The sequence below is a fragment of the Rhinoraja longicauda genome, chromosome 7 (genome assembly GCF_053455715.1).
Source record: "Rhinoraja longicauda isolate Sanriku21f chromosome 7, sRhiLon1.1, whole genome shotgun sequence".
Classification (NCBI taxonomy): Eukaryota; Metazoa; Chordata; class Chondrichthyes; order Rajiformes; family Arhynchobatidae; genus Rhinoraja; species Rhinoraja longicauda.
In genome coordinates this window covers 2,066,726-2,089,175 of record NC_135959.1, presented here as the reverse complement: position 1 = coordinate 2,089,175, position 22,450 = coordinate 2,066,726, and the positions used below count along the sequence as shown (strand labels likewise).

Sequence of the window (22,450 nt, the reverse complement as noted above, 5' to 3'; positions counted from 1 at the left end):
CAAAGTGAGTGATGGACACAAAATATCAGGTAAATTAAGAAGGGGAGAGGGTTGGAGATAAAAGGAACTCCATAAAAGGATGGGCCGAATGGCCTAATTCTACTCCTATCACTTATGACGTTATAAAGACGTATAAAATTATAAAAGGACTGGACAAGCTAGATGCAGGAAAAATGTTCCCAATGTTGGGGGAGTCCGAAACCAGGGGCCACACAGTCTAAGAATAAAGGGGAGGCCATTTAAAACTGAGGTGAGAAGGAACTTTTTCACCCAGAGAGTTGTGAATTTGTGGAATTCTCTGCCACAGAGGGCAGTGGAGGCCAATTCACTGGATGGATTTAAGAGAGAGTTAGATAGAGCTCTAGGGGCTAGTGGAATCAAGGGATATGGGGAGAAGGCAGGCACGGGTTACTGATTGTGGATGATCAGCCATGATCACAGTGAATGGCGGTGCAGGCTCGAAGGGCCAAATGGCCTCCTCTTGCACCTATTTTCTATGTTTCTATGTTATGACCTCTCCACAGATGCTGCCTGTCCTGCTGAGTTACTCCAGCATTTTGTGTCTGTCTTCAGTGTAAACCAGCTTCTGCAGTTACTTCCAATGCAACCTGTGGCAATCCTATACTCCCCGTCACCATCACGAGGTGGATACAGGGCAAGGGCCTCCCCTCCCCTCCCCTCCCCTCCCCTCCCCTGCACAGACATGCAGGCATCACGTCACATCACAGCACATCACGCGCTGCACAGCTGCCAGACTGCACTGCCTTTACCCTGCAGGGACCGCGCACGCACACACACACCTGGCCTGCAGGTGGAGCCCTACTCTGCACAGTCTCACAGGTGATGCAAGGTGAGAGAGAGAGATAGAGAGAGATAGAGACAGATATAGAGAGAGAGAGAGAGACACACACACAAACACAGGCAGACAGAGAGAGAGACAAACACACAGGCAGACAGAGAGAGAGAGAGAGAGAGAGAGACAGAGAGAGAGACACACAAACACACGGGCAGACAGAGAGGGAGAGAGACAGAGAGAGATAGAGATACAGAGAGTGAGAGATTGAGAGAGAGACACACACAAACACACAGGCAGACAGAGAGAGAGAGAGGGAGGGAGAGAGACAGTGAGAGATAGAGATACAGAGAGTGAGACAGAGAGAGAGAGAGAGACAGAGACACACAAACACAGAGAGAGAGAGAACAGGCCCTTCGTCCCACCGAGGCCGTGCCGACCAGCGATCCCCGCATACGAGCACTATCCTACACATACCAGGGACAAAGTACAATTAACCAACAAACCTGCACGTCTTTGGAGTGTGGGGGGAAACGGGAGCACCCGGAGAAAACCCACGCAGGTCACAGGGAGAACGTGCAAACTCCGTACAGACAGCGCCCATAGTCAGGATGGAAGCTGGGTCTCTGGCGCTGTGAGGCAGCAACTCTACCGCTGCGCCACTGTGCCGCCCACTTGATTGAAACATGCAGCATAGAAACAGGCCCTTCAGCTTGCCAAGCCCACCCTGACCATCAATCACATTGACCATCAAATGAAGAAGGGTCTCGACCCGAAACGTCAGCCATTCCTTCTCTCCAGAGATGCTGCCTGACCCGCTGAGTTACTCCAGCATTGTGTGATTCCATCAATCACACTAGTTTAGTTTAATTTAGAGATACAGAGTGGAAACAGGCGCTTCGACCCACCGAGTCCGTGCCGACCAGCGATCACCCGTTCATTAGCTCTAATCAATCAGTTTTACATTCTACAAGGTAGGAGCAAGTTACCAAAGACAATTAACCTACAAATCCGCACGTCTTTGGAGTGTGGGAGGAAACCGGAGCTCCCGGAGAAAACCCATGCAGGTCACGGGGAGAACGTGCAAACTCCGTTCAGACAGCGCCTGTAGTCGGGATGGAACCCGGGTCTCCGGCGCTGTGAGGCATCAGCTTACCGCTGCGCCACCGTGCCGCCCAAATTTTAACCCACTTTCTCATCCACTCCCTACACACAAGGGCAATTTACAGAGGGTCGATCGGCCGACATACCAGCAGGGACGTGGTGGGGTAAGGTAAGTAAGAATGACATTGTTCCGCTCTGGGCCCATATGACAATTAAACACTCTGGACTCTTGGAACCGGAGCACCTGGACGAAACCCACATGGTCACAGGGAGAATGTGCAAACTCTGCACACGCAGACACAGACAGACACACACACACACACACTCACAACGCCCGAGGTCAGGATCGAACCCGGGTCTCCGGCGCTGTGAGGCAGCAGCTCTACCGCTGTGACCCACTCTCACAGGCGTGACCTCGCCTACAACGTGCACCAGAGAGTTGGGTGAACGAGGGGGGTCTTTCTCGCTGTTCAGGCACCCCTCCCCCCGGCAAAACAAAACGTCTCTCCCCCCCCCCCCCACACGATGAGGGGGGACCGAGCTGTGGGCGGGGGGAGTGGAGGGATGGAACAGAGCAGGTGAGGGGGGTGTGGAGCTCTGCACCCTGGGGTGGGGGGTTAGTCCGACCATCGATGCTCAGGGCAACTAAAACCCTCGGCCCTGCCGCTGGTCAGTTGTGTTCGTCTTTGTCAACGCTGGAGTTTGACAAACTCCGCTGAGATGTAAGAATAACAGTCTCCCATGAAGGCACTTCTCCTCTGCAGGATGAACAAGGCCACAGGTCCGCCTGCCCGCTACTTCTCCATCTGCTGCAGGCTCTCCAGGAGGATGTTCTTGTGCGCCACCTCCATCACCCCAGCTTCCTCCAGGTCCTCTTTCGTGATGTCGCTGCCGAGGACAAGAGAAATGTGGTGAGTGGGAGACTGAGTTTAGTTTAGAGACACAGCGCGGAAACAGGCCCTTCGGCCCACTGAGTCCGCGTCGACCAGCGATCCCCGCACACTAATACTATCCTACATCCACTAGGGACAATTTTTACATTTACACCAAAGCCAATTAACCTACAGACCTGCACGTCTTTGGAGTGTGGGAGGAAACCGAAGATCTTGGAGAAAACCCACGCAGGTCACGGGGAGATACTATTCTGTTTGTATCGTTACTTCAATAAACGACTAATCAAACTGAAACGTCGTTTGCGTCAGGAACGTTCACTCCACTCCTCCCTCAAATGGCAAGCGGAGACGGCGTGATGAGAAGAATCCAAGTTGCCGTAATGGGGTGTGAAGGGTGTGGGTGTGTGGGTGGGGTGTGAAGGGTGGGGGGGTGTGGGTGGGGTGTGAAGGGTGGGGGGTGTGGGTGGGGTGTGAAGGGTGGGGGGGTGTGGGTGGGGTGTGAGGGGTGTGGGGGGTGGGGTGTGAGGGGTGGGGTGTGAGAGGTGAGGGTGTGTGGGTGTGGGGGTGAGGGGTGGGGTGAGGTGAGAGGGTGTGGGTGTGAGAGGTGTGGGGGTGTGAGAGGTGTGGGTGTGAGATGTGTGGGGTGTGAGGAGTGAGGGGTGGACTGTGGGTGTGAGGGGTGTGGGGTTGGTTGCGGGGTGGGGTGACGTGTGTGGGGGTGAGGGGTGTGGGTATAAGGGGGGGGTGTGAGGGGTGGGGTGTGAGGGGTGTGGGGGGTGGGGTGTGGGTGTGAGGGGGTGGGTGTGAGGGGTGGAGTGTGGGTGTGGGGGGTGGGGTGTGGGTGTGGGTGTGAGGGGTGTGGGTATGAGGGGTGTGGGGGGTGGGGTGTGGGTGTGAGGGGGTGGGTGTGAGGGGTGGGGTGGGGTGTGAGGGGTGTGGGTGTGAAGGGTGGGGTGTGGGTGTGGGGGGTGGGGTATGAGGGGTGTGGGTGTGTGGGGGTGAGTGAGGGGAGTGTGGGTGTGAGGGGTGGGGTGAAGTGTGGGTGTGAGAGGTGTGGGTGTGTGGGGGTGGGGTGTGAGGGTGGAGTGTGAGGGTGGAGTGTGAGGGGTGGGATGTGGGTGTGAGGGGGTGGGGTGTGAGGGTGGAGTGTGAGGGGTGGGGTGTGGGTGTGAGGGGTGTGGGGTTGGTTGCGGGGTGGGGTGACGTGTGTGGGGGTGAGGGGTGTGGGTATAAGGGGGGGGGTGTGAGGGGTGGGGTGTGGGTGTGGGGGGTGGGGTGTGAGGGGTGTGGGTGTGTGGGGGTGAGTGAGGGGAGTGTGGGTGTGAGGGGTGGGGTGAAGTGTGGGTGTGAGGGGTGTGGGTGTGTGGGGGTGGGGTACCCCGTGGGCCTGTGCTGCCCACTCACCTGAGGAACTCCAGGTCGTCCCAGCCGTTGTGGACCAGCCCTTCCTCGTAGCACTCGAGGCCCAGGCGACGGAGCCAGTTGCCGACGCTGGAATCGTGCGACAGGCTGGAGCTGTTGCTGCTTGCTTGGCAGGAGGCCTGTGTGGGGGGGGGGGGGGAGAACGAGGGGGGCACAGGTTAGAAATGGTGGTGCAGCGGTAGAGTTGCTGCCTCACAGCGCCAGAGACCCGGGTTCCATCCCGACTACGGGCGCTGTCTGTACGGAGTTTGTACGTTCTCCCCGTGACCCGCGTGGGTTTTCTCCGGGTGCTCCGATTTCCTCCCACACTCCAAAGACGTGCAGGTTTGTAGGTTAATTGGCTTCTGTAAAATTGTAACTTGTCCCGAGTGTGTGTGGGACAGTGCTAGTCGGAACTCGCCCGAAAGCTCGTCAGTCGGTCGGTGTAACCGAGAGGGAGCTGGGGACGTGGGAGGAGCAAGGGCCGGGAGGAGGGTGAACCAGGGTAATGCCTCCAGCTGCAGGCTTCAAGGTCAGCTGCAGGAGGCACCACCGAGACACAACAATGGCCGGGCGAGGAGAGTGGAGGAGTGGAGAGAGAAGAGAGGAGAGGAGAGAGAAGAGGAGAGAGCAGAGGAGTGGAGTGGGGAGGAAAGGAGAGGAGTGGAGAGAGGAGAGGAGAGGAGAGGAGAGGAGAGAGGAGGAGTGGAGGAGAGGGACGTTGGTTCACGGGAACTGCTTCAGTACATCGAATGCACGGGCCGACCGGACTTTGAATAATGGTGCCAAAACATGGCGGCACCCACATGTATAATAGAAACATAGAAAATAGGTGCAGGAGGAGGCCATTCGGCCCTTCGAGCCAGCACCGCCATTCATTGTGATCATGGCTGATCATCCACATTCAGTAACCCGTGCCTGCCTTCTCCCCATATCCCTTGATTCCACTAGCCCCGAGAGCTCTCTTTTGAATTCATCCAGTGAATTGTCCTCCACTGCCTTTTGTGGCAGAGAATTCCACAGATTCACAACTCTCTGGGTGAAAAAGTTTTCCCTCATCTCCGTTCTAAATGGCCTACCCCTTATTCTTAAACTGTGGCCCCTGGTTCTGGACTCCCCCAACATTGGGAACATGTTTCCTGCCTCTAGTGTGTCCAATCCCTTAATAATCTTACATGTTTCAATAAGATCCCCTCTCATCCTTCTAAATTCCAGTGTATACAAGCCTAGTCGCTCCAGTCTTTCAACATACGACAGTCCCGCCATTCCGGGAATTAACCTAGTAAACCTACACTGCACGCCCTCAATAGCAAGAATGTCCTTCCTCAAATTTAGAGACCAAAACTGCACACAGTACTCCAGGTGCGGTCTCACTAGGGCCCTGTACAACTGCAGAAGGACTTCTTTGGTCCTATACGCAACTCCTCTGGTTAAGAAGGCCAACATGCCATTAACAAAGTAAGCATGCAGGTACAGCAGGCAGTGAAGAAAGCTAACGGCTAACGGGAGAATTTGAGTACAGGAGCAAAGAGGTCCTTCTGCGTAAGACCACATCTGGAGTACTGTGTGCAGTTTTGGTCTCCTAATTTGAGGAAGGACATCCTTGCTATTGAGGCAGTGCAGCGTAGGTTCACGACGTTAATCCCCGGGATGGCGGGACTGTCATATGAGGAAAGATTGGAAAGACTGGGTTTGTATTCACTGGAGTTTAGCAGAATGAAAGGGGATCTTATAGAGACGTATAAAATTATAAAGGGACTAGACAAGCTAGATGCAGGAAAATTGTTCCCAATGTTGGGGGAGTCCAGAACCAGGGGCCACAGTCTAAGAATAAAGGGGAGGCCATTTAAAACTGAGGTGAGATGAAACATTTTCACCCAGAGAGTTGTGAATTTGTGGAATTCTCTGCCACAGAGGGCAGTGGAGGCTAATTCACTGAATGAATTTAAAAGAGAGTTAGATAGAGCTCTAGGGGCTAGTGGAATCAAGGGATATGGGGAGAAGGCAGGCACGGGTTACTGATTGTGGATGAGCAGCCATGATCACAATGAATGGCGGTGCTGGCTCAAAGGGCAAAATGGCCTCCTCCTGCACCTGTTTTCTATGTAACATGTTGGCCTTCATAGTTTAGTGATATGCCGGGGTAAGGTGTTAAAACAACAGATCAAAGCAGACGATGTAGGAAGGGAATGTAGAATCCTTCATGGGTTGAGGGGAAGGTGACAATTAACGTGGATAATGTTTGGAGCAAGATAAGCTGGGCTATATATTGGCAAGACCAAGCATAGACTTGCTGATCATTTCGCTGAATACCTTCGTGATATCCCAATTGCTGAACACTTTAACTCACAAGCTCACGTTATAGGAGTAGAATTAGGCCATTCGGCCCATCGAGTCTACTCTGCCATTCAATCATGGCTGATCTCGGCCTCCTTATCACATTCTCCTGCCTTCTCCCCATAACCCTTGACACCCGATCTAATCAAGAATTTGTCTATTTCCACCTTAAAAATATCCACTGACTTGGCCTCCACAGCCCTCTGTGGCAATGAGTTCCACAGATTCACCACCCTCTGACTAAAGAAGTTCCTTCTCACCTCCTCTCTAAAAGAGCACCCTTTAATTCTGAGGTTGTGACCTCTGGTCCTAGACTAGGGTTGCCAACTATCTCATTACCAAATAAGGGGCAAAGGTTGACGTCATCGCCCCGCGCCCCACCTGATCAAACCCAGCCAGCAGCCACGTGCTCCCGCTCCACCAATGGTGGCTGCCCGGGCCGGGAGGCGGGTTACTATGCAACCTCCGTTCAGCGGCACCCAGTCCTACAGAGTCCGGGACTCCAGCGGCCACTGGGCTACAGCATCCCGGGCTACAGTGTCCGGGCCTACAGTGTCCGAGCCTACGGCGTCCGGGCCTACGGTGTCCGGGCCTACTGCGTACGGGTCTACAGCGTCTGGGCCCACAGCGTCTGGGCCTACAGTGTCTGGGCCTACAGTGTCTAGGCCTACAGTGTTTGGGCCTACAGTGTCCAGGCTTACAGTGCCGTCCGGGTCTAATACGGGTCAAGGGCGGTCCCGTACGGGACAAACCAACATAGCCCAAAATACGGGATGTCCCGGCTAATACGGGACTGTTGGCATGGCAACCCTCTCCTAGACTCTCCCACAGGTGCAAACATGCTTTCCACATCCACTCTCTCTGGGCCTTGGACCAGGTCAGGACAGATGTCTGGATCTTACCTCCTCAGCCATGTCCTCCTCGATGCTCTCTTTGATGGAGCGAGGGGGGAAGGCCGAGGGTCTCCCGTAGTCGGGCAGAAGCCCCCGGGCGGGCTGCCCCTTCACCGGCAGTGGGGGGTTCCTGAGTAGCCCCTCGGCCTTGTCCAGCTGATAGTCCACCTCACTCAAGCTCTTGGCCATCTGCAGGGCGGAGTAGGAGCGATCGTCTACGGCCCCCTGGTAGGACGGGCTGCCGCAGTGGTTGGGCAGGTAGGGTGGCATTAGCTGCCCGCTGCCAGGGGACAGCTGCCCCTTGGTCAGGGGCTTAGGCGGGTGGGGGGCTTTGGTCTCAGCGGGGTCCGCGGGTGGACGCTGCTTCACTGCCGCGCTCCTCGGTCCTGCCTCGTCCCGGACCTGCGCCGACCTCTGCCTCTGGAGCTCTTTGGACGAGGCGTAGAAGGGATTGTCCACCATGTCCACCTCCACCGCCTTGGGCAAGGGGGGCGGCGGGTAGTCAGGGGGGGGCCGGTTGAGGGTCAGACCCTCCTCGTCCGAGAGGGAGGCCTCCTCGCTGGCCAGTGGGGGTCGGGACGAGGGGTGGCGTTTCTTGTCTGGCTGAGCCAAGGTGCAGTGGACTTTGGTCTTGTGTGTGGTCTTGGTCACGGGGGGGCTCTGCAACTCTGGGGACAGTGGAACCCCCTCCAGCATGTAGTAGGCAGGGTTGTTGAAGCTGTTCTTGCAGCTCACGGCCTCCGCGTCCAACTGCACCTCCTGCTGCTTCCACCTGCAACACACAGACCGGTAACGAGCGGGTTAACATGCACCGGTGGGTCAAAACATTATGACCACTGACAGGCGATGTGAACAACATTGGTTATCCACAAAATGCTGGAGTAACTCAGCAGGTCAGGCAGCATCTCGGGAGAGAAGGAATGGGTGACGTTCTTCAGACTGAAGGAGGGTCTTGACCCGAAACGTCACCCATTCCTTCTCTCCCGAGATGCTGCCTGACCTGCTGAGTTACTCCAGCATTTTGTGAATAAATACCTTCGATTTGTACCAGCATCTGCAGTTATTTTCTTATACAACATTGATTATCTCGTTACAATGGCACCTGTCAAGGGGTGGGATATATTAGGCAGCAAGTGAACAGTCAGTTCTTGAAGTTGATGTGTTGGATGCAGGAGAAATGGGCAGGAGTAAAGACCTGAGCGACTTTGACAAGGGCCAAATTGTTATGGCCAGACGACTGGGTCAGAGCATCTCTGAAACGGCAAGGCTTGTGGAGTGGTGCTAAAGGATCTGCTGCTAATGTTTTGGTGCCGGGTGCCACAGGGCACCTTCAGGGGTCGTGTAGAGTCCGTGCCTCGGCGGGTGGGCGCTGTTCTGGTGGCACACGGAGGACCAACAGCACATTAGGCAGGGGGTCATAATGTTATGGCTCATTGGTGTAGACAACAGGTGCAGGAGGAGGCCATTCGGCCCTTCAAGCCAGCACTGCCATTCAATATGATAACGGCTGATCATCTAAAATCAGTACCCCATTGCTGCTTTCTCCCCATATCCCTTGATTCCTTTAGCCCACAGAGCTAAACTCTCTCTTAAAAACATCCAGTGAATTGGCCTCCACTGCCTTCTGTGGCAGAGAATTCCACAGATTCACAACTCTCTGGGTGAAAACGTTTTCCCTCATCTCAGTCCTAAATGGCCTAACCCCTTTATTCTTAAACTGTGACCCCTGGTTCTGGACTCCACCAACATCGGGAACATTTTTCCTGCATCTAGCCTGTCCAATCCCTTAAGAATGTTATATGTTTCTATAAGATCCCCTCTCATCCGTCTAAATTCCAGGGAATACAAGCCCAGTCGACCCATTGATCATTACGATACGATATGATAGATCGTTACTTATTGCAGGAGGATAAACAATCATGAAACACAAGATACATGAAACACGAAATTAAAGTGACGAGTGGAAAGGATTGGGGGGGGGGGGGGGGGGGGGAGTTAGTCTACCCCATGCCAGTTCTGGGAGAGGTGGGACCAGTACAAACAGGACGGTCTGCACCTGAGCTGGAATGGAACCAATGTCCTAGGGGGAGTGTTTGCTAGTGCTGTCGGGGAGGATTTAAACTAATGTGGCAGGGGGATGGGAGCTGGAGCAGAGAGACAGAGGGGTGTAAAATGAGGGTAGAAGCAACAGGTAGCAAGGTGAAAAGTAAAAGTGGTAGGCAGACAAATCCAGGGCAAAAATCAAAAAGGGCCACTTTTCAACATAATTGTATAAGGGGTAAGAGAATCGTAAAAACAAGCCTGAAGGCTTTGAGTCTCAATGCAAGGAGTATACGTAATAAGGTGGATGAATTAAATGTGGAGATAGTTATTAATGATTATGATATAGTTGGGATTACGGAGACATGGCTCCAGGGTGACCAAGGCTGGGAGCTCAACATCCAGGGATATTCTATATTCAGACGGGATAGACAGAAAGGAAAAGGAGGTGGGGTAGCGTTGCTGGTTAGAGAGGAGATTAAAGCAGTGGAAAGAAAGGACATTAGCTTGGAGGAAGTGGAATGGATATGGGTAGAGCTACGAAACACTAAGGGGCAGAAAACGCTAGTGGGAGTTGTGTACAGGCCACCTAACAGCAGTAGTGAGGTTGGGGATGGCATCAAGCAGGAAATTAGAAATGCGTGCACTAAAGGTGCAGCAGTTATAATGGGTGACTTCAATCTACATATAGATTGGGTGAACCAAACTGGCAGGGGTGCTGAGGAAGAGGATTTCTTGGAATGTTTGAGAGATGGTTTTCTAAACCAACATGTCGAGGAACCAACGAGAGAACAGGCCATTCTAGACTGGGTATTGAGTAATGAGGAAGGGTTAGTTAGCAGTCTTGTTGTGCGAGGCCCCTTGGGCAAGAGTGATCATAATATGGTAGAGTTCTTCATTAGGATGGAGAGTGACAAAGTCGATACAGAAACAAGTGTTCTGAACTTAAAGAAAGGTAACTTTGAGGGTATGAGGCGTGAATTGTCCAAGATAGACTGGCGATTGATGCTGAAAGGGTTGACGGTGGACATGCAATGGAAGGCATTTAAAGGTCGCATGGATGAACTACAACAAGTGTTCATCCCAGTTTGGCAAAAGAACAAACCAGGAAAGGTAGTGCATCCGTGGCTAACAAGGGAAATCAAGGATAGTATTAAAACAAAAGATGAAGCATACAGATTAGCCAGAAAAAGTAGCATACCAGAGGACTGGGAGAAATTCAGAGTCCAGCAGAGGAGGACAAAGGGCTTAATTAGGAAAGGGAAAATAGATTATGAGGGAAAACTGGCAAGGAACATAAAAACTGACTGCAAAAGCTTTTATAGATATGTCAAGAGAAAAAGATTAGTTAAGACAAATGTAGGTCCCTTGCAGTCGGAAACAGGTGAATTGATCATAGGGAACAAGGAGATGGCAGACCAATTGAACAAATACTTTGGTTCTGTCTTCACTAAGGAAGACATAAACCGTCTGCCGGAAATAGTGGGGGACCGGGGGTCTAATGAGATGGAGGAACTGAGGGAAATCCAGGTTAGTCGGGAAGTGGTGTTAGGTAAATTAAATGGATTAAAGGCAGATAAATCCCCAGGGCCAGATAGGCTGCATCCCAGAGTGCTTAAGGAAGTAGCCTCAGAAATAGTGGATGCATTAGTGATAATTTTTCAAAACTCTTTAGATTCTGGAGTAGTTCCTGAGGACTGGAGGGTAGCTAATGTAACCCCACTTTTTAAAAAGGGAGGGAGAGAGAAAACGGGGAATTATAGACCAGTTAGCCTAACATCGGTAGTGGGGAAAATGCTAGAGTCAGTTATTAAAGATGTGATAGCATCACATTTGGAAAGTGGTGAAATCATCGGACAAAGTCAGCATGGATTTACCAAAGGCAAATCATGTCTGACGAATCTTATAGAATTTTTCGAGGATGTAACTAGTAGAGTGGATAAGGGAGAACCAGTCGATAGTGTTATATCTGGACTTTCAGAAGGCCTTCGACAAGGTCCCACATAGAAGATTGGTGTACAAACTTAAAGCACACGGTATTGAGGGTTCAGTGTTGAGGTGGATAGAAAATTGGTTGGCGGACAGGAAGCAAAGAGTAGGAATAAACGGGTCCTTTTCGGAATGGCAGGCAGTGACTAGTGGGGTACCGCAAGGCTCAGTGCTGGGACCCCAGTTATTTAGTGTATATTAATGATTTGGACGAGGGAATTGAATGCAACATCTCTAAGTTTGCGGATGACACGAAGCTGGGTGGCAGAGTTAGCTGCGAGGAGGATGCTAGGAGGCTGCAGAGTGACTTGGATAGATTAGGCGAGTGGGCAAATGCATGGCAGATGCAATATAATGTGGATAAATGTGAGGTTATCCACTTTGGCGGCAAGAACAGGAAGGCAGAGTATTACCTGAATGGTGACCGATTGGGAGAAGGGGAGATGCAACATGACCTGGGTGTCATGGTGCACCAGTCATTGAAAGCAAGCATGCAGGTGCAGCAGGCAGTGAAGAAAGCGAATGGTATGTTGGCATTCATAGCAAGAGGATTTGAGTTTAGGAGCAGGGAGGTTCTGCTGCAGTTGTACAGGGCCTTGGTGAGACCGCACCTGGAGTATTGTGTGCAGTTTTGGTCTCCTAACCTGAGGAAAGACGTTCTTGCCTTAGAGGGAGTACAGAGAAGGTTCACCAGATTGATCCCTGGGATGGCGGGACTTTCATATGAGGAAAGACTGGATAGACTGGGCTTGTACTCGCTGGAATTTAGAAGACTGAGGGGGGATCTTATAGAAACATATAAAATTCTTAAGGGGTTGGAGAGGCTAGATGCGGGAAGATTGTTCCCGATGTTGGGGGAGTCCAGAACCAGGTGTCACAGCTTAAGGATAAGGGGGAAGTCTTTTAGGACCGAGATGAGAAAACATTTCTTCACACAGAGAGTGGTGAGTCTGTGGAATTCTCTGCCACAGAAGGTAGTTGAGGCCAGTTCATTGGCTATATTTAAGAGGGAGTTAGATGTGGCCCTTTTTGCTAAAGGGATCAGGGGGTATGAAGAGAAGGCAGGTACAGGATACTGAGCTGGATGATCAGCCATGATCATATTGAATGGCGGTGCAGGCTTGAAGGGCCGAATGGCCTACTCCTGCACCTATTTTCTATGTTTCTATGTTTTTATGTTTCTAGGAGGGGGAGGAGTTGTACAGCTTACTAACTACCTCTAACATCCAACTAGCATTACTATCTACCACCCGTCTGAAGAAGGGTCTCGATCCGAAACGTCACCCATTGCTTCTCTCGAGATGCTGCCTGACCCGCTGAGTTACTCCAGCATTTTGTGTCTATCTTCGGTTTAAGCCAGTTGCTTCCTATACATTACTATCTACCTCATTGGTGTCCCTCGGACTATCCTTGATCGGACTTTGCTGGCTTTACCTTGCACTAAACGTTATCCCCTTATCATGTATCTATACACTGTAAACGGTTCGATTGTAATCGTGAACTGTCTTTCCGCTGACTGGATAGTACGCAACAAAAGCTGTTCACTGTACCTCGCTCGGTACACCTGACAATAAACTCAACTGAATCTGAAATGATGAGCGTTTGTCAGCACTGGGCCTGTACTCACTGGAGTTTAGAAAGATGAGGGGGGACCTCATTGAAACTTACCGAATAGTGAAAGGCCCGGATAGAGTGGATGTGGAGAGGATGTTTCCACTAGTGGGAGAGTCTAGGACCAGAGGGCACAGCCTCAGAATTAAAGGACATTCCTTTAGGAAGGAGATAAGGAGGAATTTCTTTAGTCAGAGGGTGGTGAATCTGTGGAATTCATTGCCACAGACGGCTGTGGAGGCCATCAATGGATCTTTTGAAGGCCGAAATGGATTCTTGATCAGTACAGGTGTCAGGGGTTATGGGGAGAAGGCAGGAGAATGTGGTGAAGAGGGAAAGATTGATCAACCCTGATTGAATGGTGGAGTAGACTCGATGGGCCGAATGGCCTAATTCTGCTCCTATCAGTTATGAACATCCCTGGGATCAGCACAAGCACAAACAAGCAACTGCAGACAGACACACAACGCTGGAGTAACTCAGCGGGTCAGGCAGCATCTGTGGAGAACCTGGATAGGTGACGTTTCACAGAGTGCTGGAGTAACTCAGCGGGTCAGGCAGCATCTCGGGATAGAAGGAATGGGTGACGTTTCGGGTCGAGACCCTTCTTCAGACTGATGTCAGGGGAGGGGCGGGACAGAGATAAAATGCAGTCGGAGACAGGAAGACTGGTGGGAGAACTGGGAAGGGGAGGGGATGGAGAGAGAGAGGGACAGAGGAGCTATCTGAAGTTAGAGAAGTCAATGTTCATACCGCTGGGGTGTAAGCTGCCCAAGCGAAATATGAGGTGCTGTTCCTCCAATTTGCGCTGGGCCTCACTCTGACAATGGAGGAGGCCCAGGACAGAAAGGTCAGACTGGGAGTGGGGGTTGAAGTGCTGAGCCACCGGGAGATCAGGTAGGCTAAGACTGAATGGCGGAGTAGACTTGATGGGTCGAATTGCCCAATGCAGCTCCTAGCACTTCCTCTCCCCCCCTCCCCCCCCCCTTCCCCTCCCCTCCCCCTCTCCCTACCTGTCCTCAGGAGCAGCTCCGGGCACCAGTGGAGGTGATCGCTGGGCAGGGCCAGAGACGGCTTTGTCCGGCTCCTCACTCTGTTTGCCCGGCTGTGGCGTGGCAATCTCCCCACACACCGGTTTCTTGGAGGTCCCTCTGTAAGGCAACGGCTGCACGTTACGATACGACAGAACAAGAGGAGTTGAGTATAGGAGCAAAGAGGTCCTTCTGCAGTTGTACAGGGCCCTAGTGAGACCGCACCTGGAGTACTGTGTGCAGTTTTGGTCCCCAAATTTGAGGAAGGATATTCTTGCTATTGAGGGCGTGCAGCGTAGGATTACTAGGTTAATTCCCGGAATGGCGGGACTGTCATATGTTCAAAGACTGGAGCGACTAGGTTTGTATACACTGGAATTTAGAAGGATGAGAGATCTTATCGAAACGTATGATTATTAAGGGGTTGGACACGTTAGAGGCAGGAAACATGTTCCCAATGTTGGGGGAGTCCAGAACCAGGGGCCACAGTTTAAGAATAAGGGGTAGGCCATTTAGAACGGAGATGAGGAAAAACTTTTTCAGTCAGAGAGTTGTAAATCTGTGGAATTCTCTGCCTCAGAAGGCAGTGGAGGCCAATTCTCTGAATGCATTCAAGAGAGAGCTAGATAGAGCTCTTAAGGATAGCGGAGTCAGGGGGTATGGGGAGAAGGCAGGAACGGGGTACTGATTGAGAATGATCAGCCATGATCACATTGAATGGCGGTGCTGGGTCGAAGGGCCGAATGGCCTCCTCCTGCACCTATTGTCCATTGTCTATAACTTTATTTATCCCAGCAGGGAAATTGATCTGCCAACGGTCATAATACACAAAATGAAACATTTTTCATCAAATGAAACATTTGAAACATCAAATAGTGCACAACAAAAGCTGTTCACTGTACCTCGATACACCTGACAATAAACTCAACTGAATCTGAAATGATGAGCGTTTGTCAGCACTGGGCCTGTACTCACTGGAGTTTAGAAGGATGAGGGGGGACCTCATTGAAACTTACAGAATAGTGAGCGGCCTGGATAGAGTGGATGTGGAGAGGATGTTTCCACTAGTGGGAGAGTCTAGGACCAGAGGGCACAGCTTCAGAATTAAAGGACATTCCTTTAGGAAGGAGATGAGGAGTGATTTCTTTAGTCAGAGGGTAGTTAATCTGTGGAATTCATTGCCACAGATGGCTGTGGAGGCCATCAATGGATCTTTTAAAGGCCAAAATGGATTCTTGATTAGTACAGGTGTCAGGGGTTATGGGGAGAAGGCAGGAGAATGGGGTGGAGGGAAAGATTGATCAGTCATGATTGAATGGTGGGGTAGACTTGATGGGCCGAATGGCCTAATTCTGCTCCTATCAGTTATGAACATCCCTGGGATGTTCCTCCTGCACCTACTTTCTACAAAGTGACGAGTGGAAAGTATTGGGGATGTGCAAAGATTGGGATGGGGAGTGGGGGGGGGGGGGGGTGAGGGAGTCAGTCTCAGTCTACCCCACGACAGAAGGGGGAGGAGTCGTACAGCCAGATGCAGGGAAAATGTTCCCAATGTTGGGGGAGTCCAGAACCAGGGGCCACACAGTCTAAGAATAAAGGGGAGGCCATTTAAAACTGGGGTGAGAAGAAACATTTTCATCCAGAGAGTTGTGAATTTGTGGAATTCTCTGCCACAGAGGGCAGTGGAGGCCGATTCACTGAATTAATTTAAAAGAGAGTTAGATAGAGCTCTAGGGTCTAGTGGAATCAAGGGATACGGGGAGAAGGCAGGCACGGGTTACTGATTGTGGATGATCAGCCATGATCACAATGAATCATCTAAACTCGAGGTGAATTGGACAGTGCCCGAGCTTATGGTAGGATGGATATGGTGCCCTCTCGTGTGTAGGAAGGGACTGCAGATGCTGGTTTACACCGAAGATGGACACAAAAAGCTGGAGTGACTCAGTCTGAAGAAGGGTCTCGACCCAAAACGTCTCCCAATCCTTCTCTCCGGAGATGCTGCCTGACCCGCTGAGTTACTCCAGCACTCTGTGAAACGTCACCTATCCATGTTCTCCACAGATGCTGCCTGACCCGCTGAGTTACTCCAGCACTCTGTGTCTTTTAAAAATATATAAACTAGCATCTATATTTTCTTGTGCCTCCATTTTTGGAGGAAATGACTCTGATTTGTGAGAATGGGGACACTATGAAGGGGTAAAGTGGACACCCCTCCCCTCCCTTTCCTCAGGGAACTCAAGGCAAAGCAGGCAGGTCGAAGCAAGCCCCTGTTCCAATATCTAGGGGGGCTGCTCCTTGCCTTCTGGCTGCACGTCACACCCACCGCCCCCATCTCTGGACACCCTGTGCGCAGGGGAGAGGGTGGGGGGGGGTGAGGATGTCCTGGTTGGGTTGGGTTGCTCCTGGGCCTGGCCAAGATGGCCGTCCACGAGTCACGACGCCAGGCGGAAGAGGGCTCTGCCCGTGCCGGCCGCCTGCCCCTTTTCCGGTGGTACTGGAGAGGGACCGCCCGCTGCCCACGGGCACCCTGGGGGATTTCCAGGACCGCTGGGCAGTGCGGGGTTGGAATGTTGGGGGAGAGAGGGCGGCACGGTGGCGCCGCGGTAGAGTTGCTGCCTCGCAGCGCCGGAGACCCGGGTTCCATCCCGACTACGGGCGCTGTCGTTACGGAGTTTGTACGTTCTCCCCGTGACCTGCGTGGGTTTTCCCCACGATCTTCGGTTTCCTCCCACTCCAAAGACGTGCAGGTTTGTAGGTTAATTGGCTTGGTGTAAATGTAAAAATTGTCCCTAGAGTGTGTAGGATAGTGATAGTGTGCGGGGATCGCTGGTCGGCACTGACCCAGTGGGCCGAAGGGCCTGTTTCCGCGCTGTATCTCTAAACTAAACTGGAACTAAATAAGGATGGGGAAGTATTAATTTAAGAATATTTGTTTTTGCATGTATTGTGGTGGTGGGTTTGTGAATTTGAATAATTTAGTATTGTACATATTATTGTAAATAATGGAATAAATGATTTTTTTGGGGGAAAAAAAAGCTACTCTGAGCCCGTACTTGATGTCTGTGTTGGGTCGGATACCCGGTTTACCCTTGGCTGCACCCGTCTCATCCTTGTCCACTCGAATCCATTCTGTGGGAGAGAGGGAGGGGAAATGGGAGTGGGGAGAGAGACAGAGGGAGAGGATGAGAAAGAAAGAGAGCGGGGGAGAGACACAGAGGGGTAGAGAGATAGGGTACAGAGGAGGTTAGAGAGGGGGAGAGAGAGTGGGGTCGAGAGAGAGGGTGAGAGAGAGAGGAGGAGAGGGAGGGGAGGGAGAGAGGGGGAGAGGGAGAGAGGGGGAGAGGGAGAGAGGGGGAGAGGGAGAGAGGGGGAGAGGGGAGAGGGAGAGAGGGGAGAGGGGAGAGGGAGAGAGGGGGAGAGGGAGAGAGGGGGAATGGGGAGAGAGTGAGGGAGAGAATGGGGTTGAGAGTGGGGGAGAGGGTGGGAGACACAGAGGGGGAGAGAGAGAGAGGGGGAGAGAGGGTGGAGCGAATGGGGTTGAGAGTGCGGGAGAGGGTGAGAGAAAGGGTGAGAGAGAGGGAGAGGGACACAGAGGGGTAGAGAGTAGAGAGAGGGGGAGAGAGGAGGTCAGAGGGGGAGAGAGAGGAAGTTAGGGATGGGAAGAGAGGAGGTGAGAGAGGAGGAGAGATAGGGGGGAGAGAGGGGGGGAGAGAGAAAGAAAATGACTAATTAATTGTGCTACTCAAAGGATTATATTTCAATTATTACATAGGATTATTTATTATATAGAATATAAGATCATGTTTTCACACATAAAAGGGCAAGCATAAAACAGTACAGCCTAGGATAGACACAAAATGCTGGAGTAACTCAGCGGGACAGGCAGCATCTTTGGAGAGAAAGAATGGGCGACGTTTCTGTTTTGATTGTTCAGACTTCCGTTTTTCAAACTTTTTTTTCTCCAGAGATGCTGCCTGACCCGCTGAGTTACTCCAGCACTCTGTGAAACGTCACCTATCCATGTTCTCCACAGATGCTGCCTGACCCGCTGAGTTACTCCAGCACTCTGTGAAACGTCACCTATCCATGTTCTCCTCAGATGCTGCCTGACCCGCTGAGTTACTCCTGCAGTCTGCGTCTTATTTTGTAAACCAGCTTCTGCATTCTACTTTGAATGAGTTGGAAACCACTCAGCCAGGCAGGTTCCTGCTCTACCTGAAGCTGACAACAGAGGGAGCTCCCACACAGGGTTAGTTGCAGTTAACACACAATCCGGACACAACTCCACACACAGGGAATTGCAGATGCTGGAATCTGCAGCAAAACGCAAAGTGCTGGAGGAACTCAGTGGGTCGAGCATCATCTGCGGAGGGAGTGGACAGGAGACGTTACGGGTCGGGACTCATCGGGTCAATGCTAGCATTTATATCAAGAGGACCGGAATTTAGAAGGATGAGAGGAGATCTTATCGAAACATATAAGATTATTAAGGGGTTGGACACTTTAGAGGCCGAAACATGTTCCCAATGTTGGAGGAGTCAGGAACCAGGGGCCATAGTTTAAGAATAAGGGGTAGGCCATTTAGAACTGAGATGAGGAAAAACGTTTTCAGTCAGAGAGTTGTGAATCTGTGGAATTTTCTGCCTCAGAAGGCAGTGGAGGCCAGTTCGTTGGATGCTTTCAAGAGAGAGCTGGATAGAGCACTTAAGGATAGCGGAGTCAGAGGGTATGGGGAGAAGGCAGGAACGGGGTACTGATTGAGAATGATCAGCCGTGATCACATTGAATGGTGGTGCTGGCTCGAAGGGCCGAATGGCCAACTCCTGCACTTATTATCTATTGAACCTGATTCCTGATAGGAACCTGAGGGGCAACACAAAGAGTGGTGGGTGTATGGAACGAGCTGCCGGAGGGGGTAGACAACGCAGGGACTTTCACACAGGTATTTGGATATCACGTAGACACAAAATGCTGGAGTAACTCAGCGGGTCAGGCAGCATCTCAGGAGAGAAGGAATGGGTGACGTTTCGAGTCGAGACCCTTCTTCGGACTGAAGGGTCTCGACCTGAAACGTCACCCATTCCTTCTCTCCCGAGATGCTGCCTGACCCGCTGAGTTACTCCAGCATTGTGTGTCAACCTGAGATTTTAACCAGAATCTGCAGTTGTTTTCCTAGATATTTGGATATAATTGGAGATAGCTCTTCGGATTAACGTAGTCAAGGGATATTGGGAGAAGGCAGGCACGGGGCATTGATTGTGGATGATCAGCCATGATCACATTGCATGGCGGTGCTGGCTCGAAGGGCCGAATGACCTCCTCCTGCACCTATTTTCTATGTTTCTATGCAACATTTAAGAAACGCAGGCATGTGGGACGAGTGTAGATGGGACATGTTGGTCGGCATGGGCAGGTTGGGCCGAAGGGCCTGTTTCCACAAGGGCTGTGTGACTCTAATCCCTCTGGGCCTTTGCCGTCTTGCCCTGACGCTAGCAGAGCAGAGGGTGAGAGTGGCAGTGCCGGGTGTAAGCGTGGCGCCGGGGCGCGGTGTTACCGTAAAGCCGCTCGCGGGTGCCGGCCCTCTCCGCCGGCACGCGGACCTTCATGGAGCCGCGGATGTTGCCTGTTTCCTCGCCGCGGTGAGACAGGGAGGTGAGGAACACCTGCGAGGTGCTGCCGATCATCGACTTCAGGGCGATGCAGCACTCACCTGTGGACACAACACACCTGGACGTCAGACTGGAGAGATACAGTGCGGAAACAGGCCCCTCGGCCCCCTCGGCCCCCTCGGCCCACCGAGTCTGCATCCAACACGTCAACTTCAAGAACTGACTGTTCACTTGCTGCCTAATATATCCCACCCCTTGACATGTGCCATTGGAACAAGATAATCAATGTTATCAACTTTGCCTGTCAGTGGTCATAATGTTTTGGCTGATCTGTGTAATACACCCATGATTTAGAGTTTAGTTTAGAGATACAGCGTGGAAACAGGGCCTATCGGCCCACCGGGTCCACACCGACCAGCGATCCCCGCACACTAACACTATCCTACACCCACTAGGGACAATCTTTTACATTTACACCAAGACAATTAACCTACAAACCTGCACGTCTTTGGAGTGTGGGAGGAAACCAAGGATCTCGGAGAAAACCCATTCAGGTCACGGGGAGAACGTACAAACTCCGTACAGACGGCGCCCGTAGTCAGGATGGAACGCCTTACTGTAAGGCGGTAACTCTACCGCTGCGCCACTGCCCCACCTGAGGAGTGGGAGGGGGTGGGTGTCTGGCAGGCTCCCTGTCCCAGATAGACTGCACGGTATTAGCGTACTGGTGAAAGCCTCCTTCACACACACAGCTTACCGTAAGATTCATAACCATCCAAAGATTTGACGGTGAGAAGCAGGTGCTGGTCCTGCAGATATTCGATATCGGACAGAATTGGTTTCAGCTATAAAACAAAATGCATGTCTCATTCAGCACAGCCTGCGAGATGCAGTAACAATCTTGTAGAATCACTGGACACATCACACTAGGGTTGCCAACTGTCCCGTATCAACTGGGACATCCCTTATTTTGGGCTAAATTAGTTTGTCCCGTAAGGGACCACCACCCTTGTCCCGTATTAGGCCCGAGGGGCACTGTAGGCCCGAACGCTGTAGGCCCGAGGGGCGCTGTAGGCCCTTGGGGCATTGTAGGCCCGAAGGCTGTAGGCCCAGACAGGATAGGCCTGAACGCTGTAGGTCCGGACGCTGTAGGTCCGGACGCTCTAGGCCTGGACGCTGTAGGCCCGGACACTGTAGGTACGAACACTGTAGATCCGGAGATCCGGGCGCCGCCTAACGGAGGTTGCTTAGCAACCCGCCTCCCGGCCCGGGCGGCCGCCATTGGTGGAGCGGGAGCACGTGGCCACTGGCTGGGTGAGGTCACGTGGGGCACGGGGTGGTGACGTCACCTTGTCCCTTATTTGGGAGATAGTTGGCAACCCCCACATCACACTCTTCCCACCATCGACTCCATCTACACTTCACTCTTCCTAAATAGTGAGCGGCCTGGATAGAGTGTGTGTGGAGAGGATGTTTCCACTAGTGGGAGAGTCTAGGACTAGAGGTCAGTGGCCTCAGAATAAAAGGGCGTATCTTTAGGAAGGAGATGAGGAGGAATATCTTTAGTCAGAGGGTGGTGAAACTGTGGAATTCATTGCCACAGACGGCTGTGGAGGCCACAAGTCAATGGACAATAGACAATAGACAATAGGTGCAGGAGTAGGCCATTCAGCCCTTCGAGCCAGCACCGCCATTCAATGCGATCATGGCTGATCACTATCAATCAGTACCCCGTTCCTGCCTTCTCCCCATACCCCCTCACTCCGCTATCCTTAAGAGCTCTATCCAGCTCTCTCTTGAAAGCATCCAACGAACTGGCCTCCACTGCCTTCTGAGGCAGAGAATTCCACACCTTCACCACCCTCTGACTGAAAAAGTTCTTCCTCATCTCCGTTCTAAATGGCCTACCCCTTATTCTCAAACTGTGGCCCCTTGTTCTGGACTCCCCCAACATTGGGAACATGTTATCTGCCTCTAATGTGTCCAATCCCCTAATTATCTTATATGTTTCAATAAGATCCCCCCTCTTGTTACGAAGGCCAACATTCCATTGGCTTTCTTCACTGCCTGCTGAACCTGCATGCTTCCTTTCATTGACTGATGCACTAGGACACCCAGATCTCGTTGAACTCCCCCTCCTCCTAACTTGACACCATTCAGATAATAATCTGCCTTTCTATTCTTACTTCCAAAGTGAATAACCTCACACTTATCTACATTAAACTGCATCTGCCATGTATCCGCCCACTCACACAACCTGTCCAGGTCACCCTGCAGCCTTATTGCATCTTCCTCACAATTCACACTACCCCCCAACTTAGTATCATCATGGATATTTGTACGGCGGAGATAGACAGATTCTTGATTAGTACGGGTGTCAGGGGTTACGGGGAGAAGGCAGGAGAATGGGGTTAGGAGGGATAGTGTAAGGAAATAACTGCAGATGCTGGTACAAATCGAAGGTATTTATTCACAAAATGCTGGAGTAACTCAGCAGGTCAGGCAGCATCTCAGGAGAGAAGGAATGGGTGACGTTTCGGGTTGAGACCGTTCTTCAGAGGAGGGAGAGATAGATCAGCCATGGTTGAATGGCGAAGTAGACTTGATGGGCCGAGTGGCCTAATTCTGCCCCTGGAACTAATGAACATAAATAGACAGGAGAGTGTTTCTGGCAGAAGTACAAGGAATTTTCAAAAAATGCCGGAGCAACTCAGCGGGTCAGGCAGCATCTCGGGAGAGAAGGAAT

General features: G+C 51.9%; 1 protein-coding gene across 1 annotated transcript in view; it reads right to left on the bottom strand.

The window, feature by feature from the left end:
* Positions 1–731: 731 nt before the first annotated feature.
* inppl1a (inositol polyphosphate phosphatase-like 1a) overlaps positions 732–22,450 on the bottom strand; it is a 154,501-nt gene continuing 132,782 nt past the window's right edge. Inside the window, exons 22-28 of the mRNA XM_078401971.1 lie at positions 20,462–20,549; positions 19,650–19,805; positions 17,149–17,224; positions 14,075–14,212; positions 7,431–8,193; positions 4,195–4,331; positions 732–2,785 (exon numbers count right to left, since the gene is read on the bottom strand). Of these exons, the coding sequence (XP_078258097.1) occupies positions 2,692–2,785; positions 4,195–4,331; positions 7,431–8,193; positions 14,075–14,212; positions 17,149–17,224; positions 19,650–19,805; positions 20,462–20,549 (1,452 nt within the window). The 3' untranslated portion in view covers positions 732–2,691. The remainder of the gene's footprint in view (positions 2,786–4,194; positions 4,332–7,430; positions 8,194–14,074; positions 14,213–17,148; positions 17,225–19,649; positions 19,806–20,461; positions 20,550–22,450) is intronic.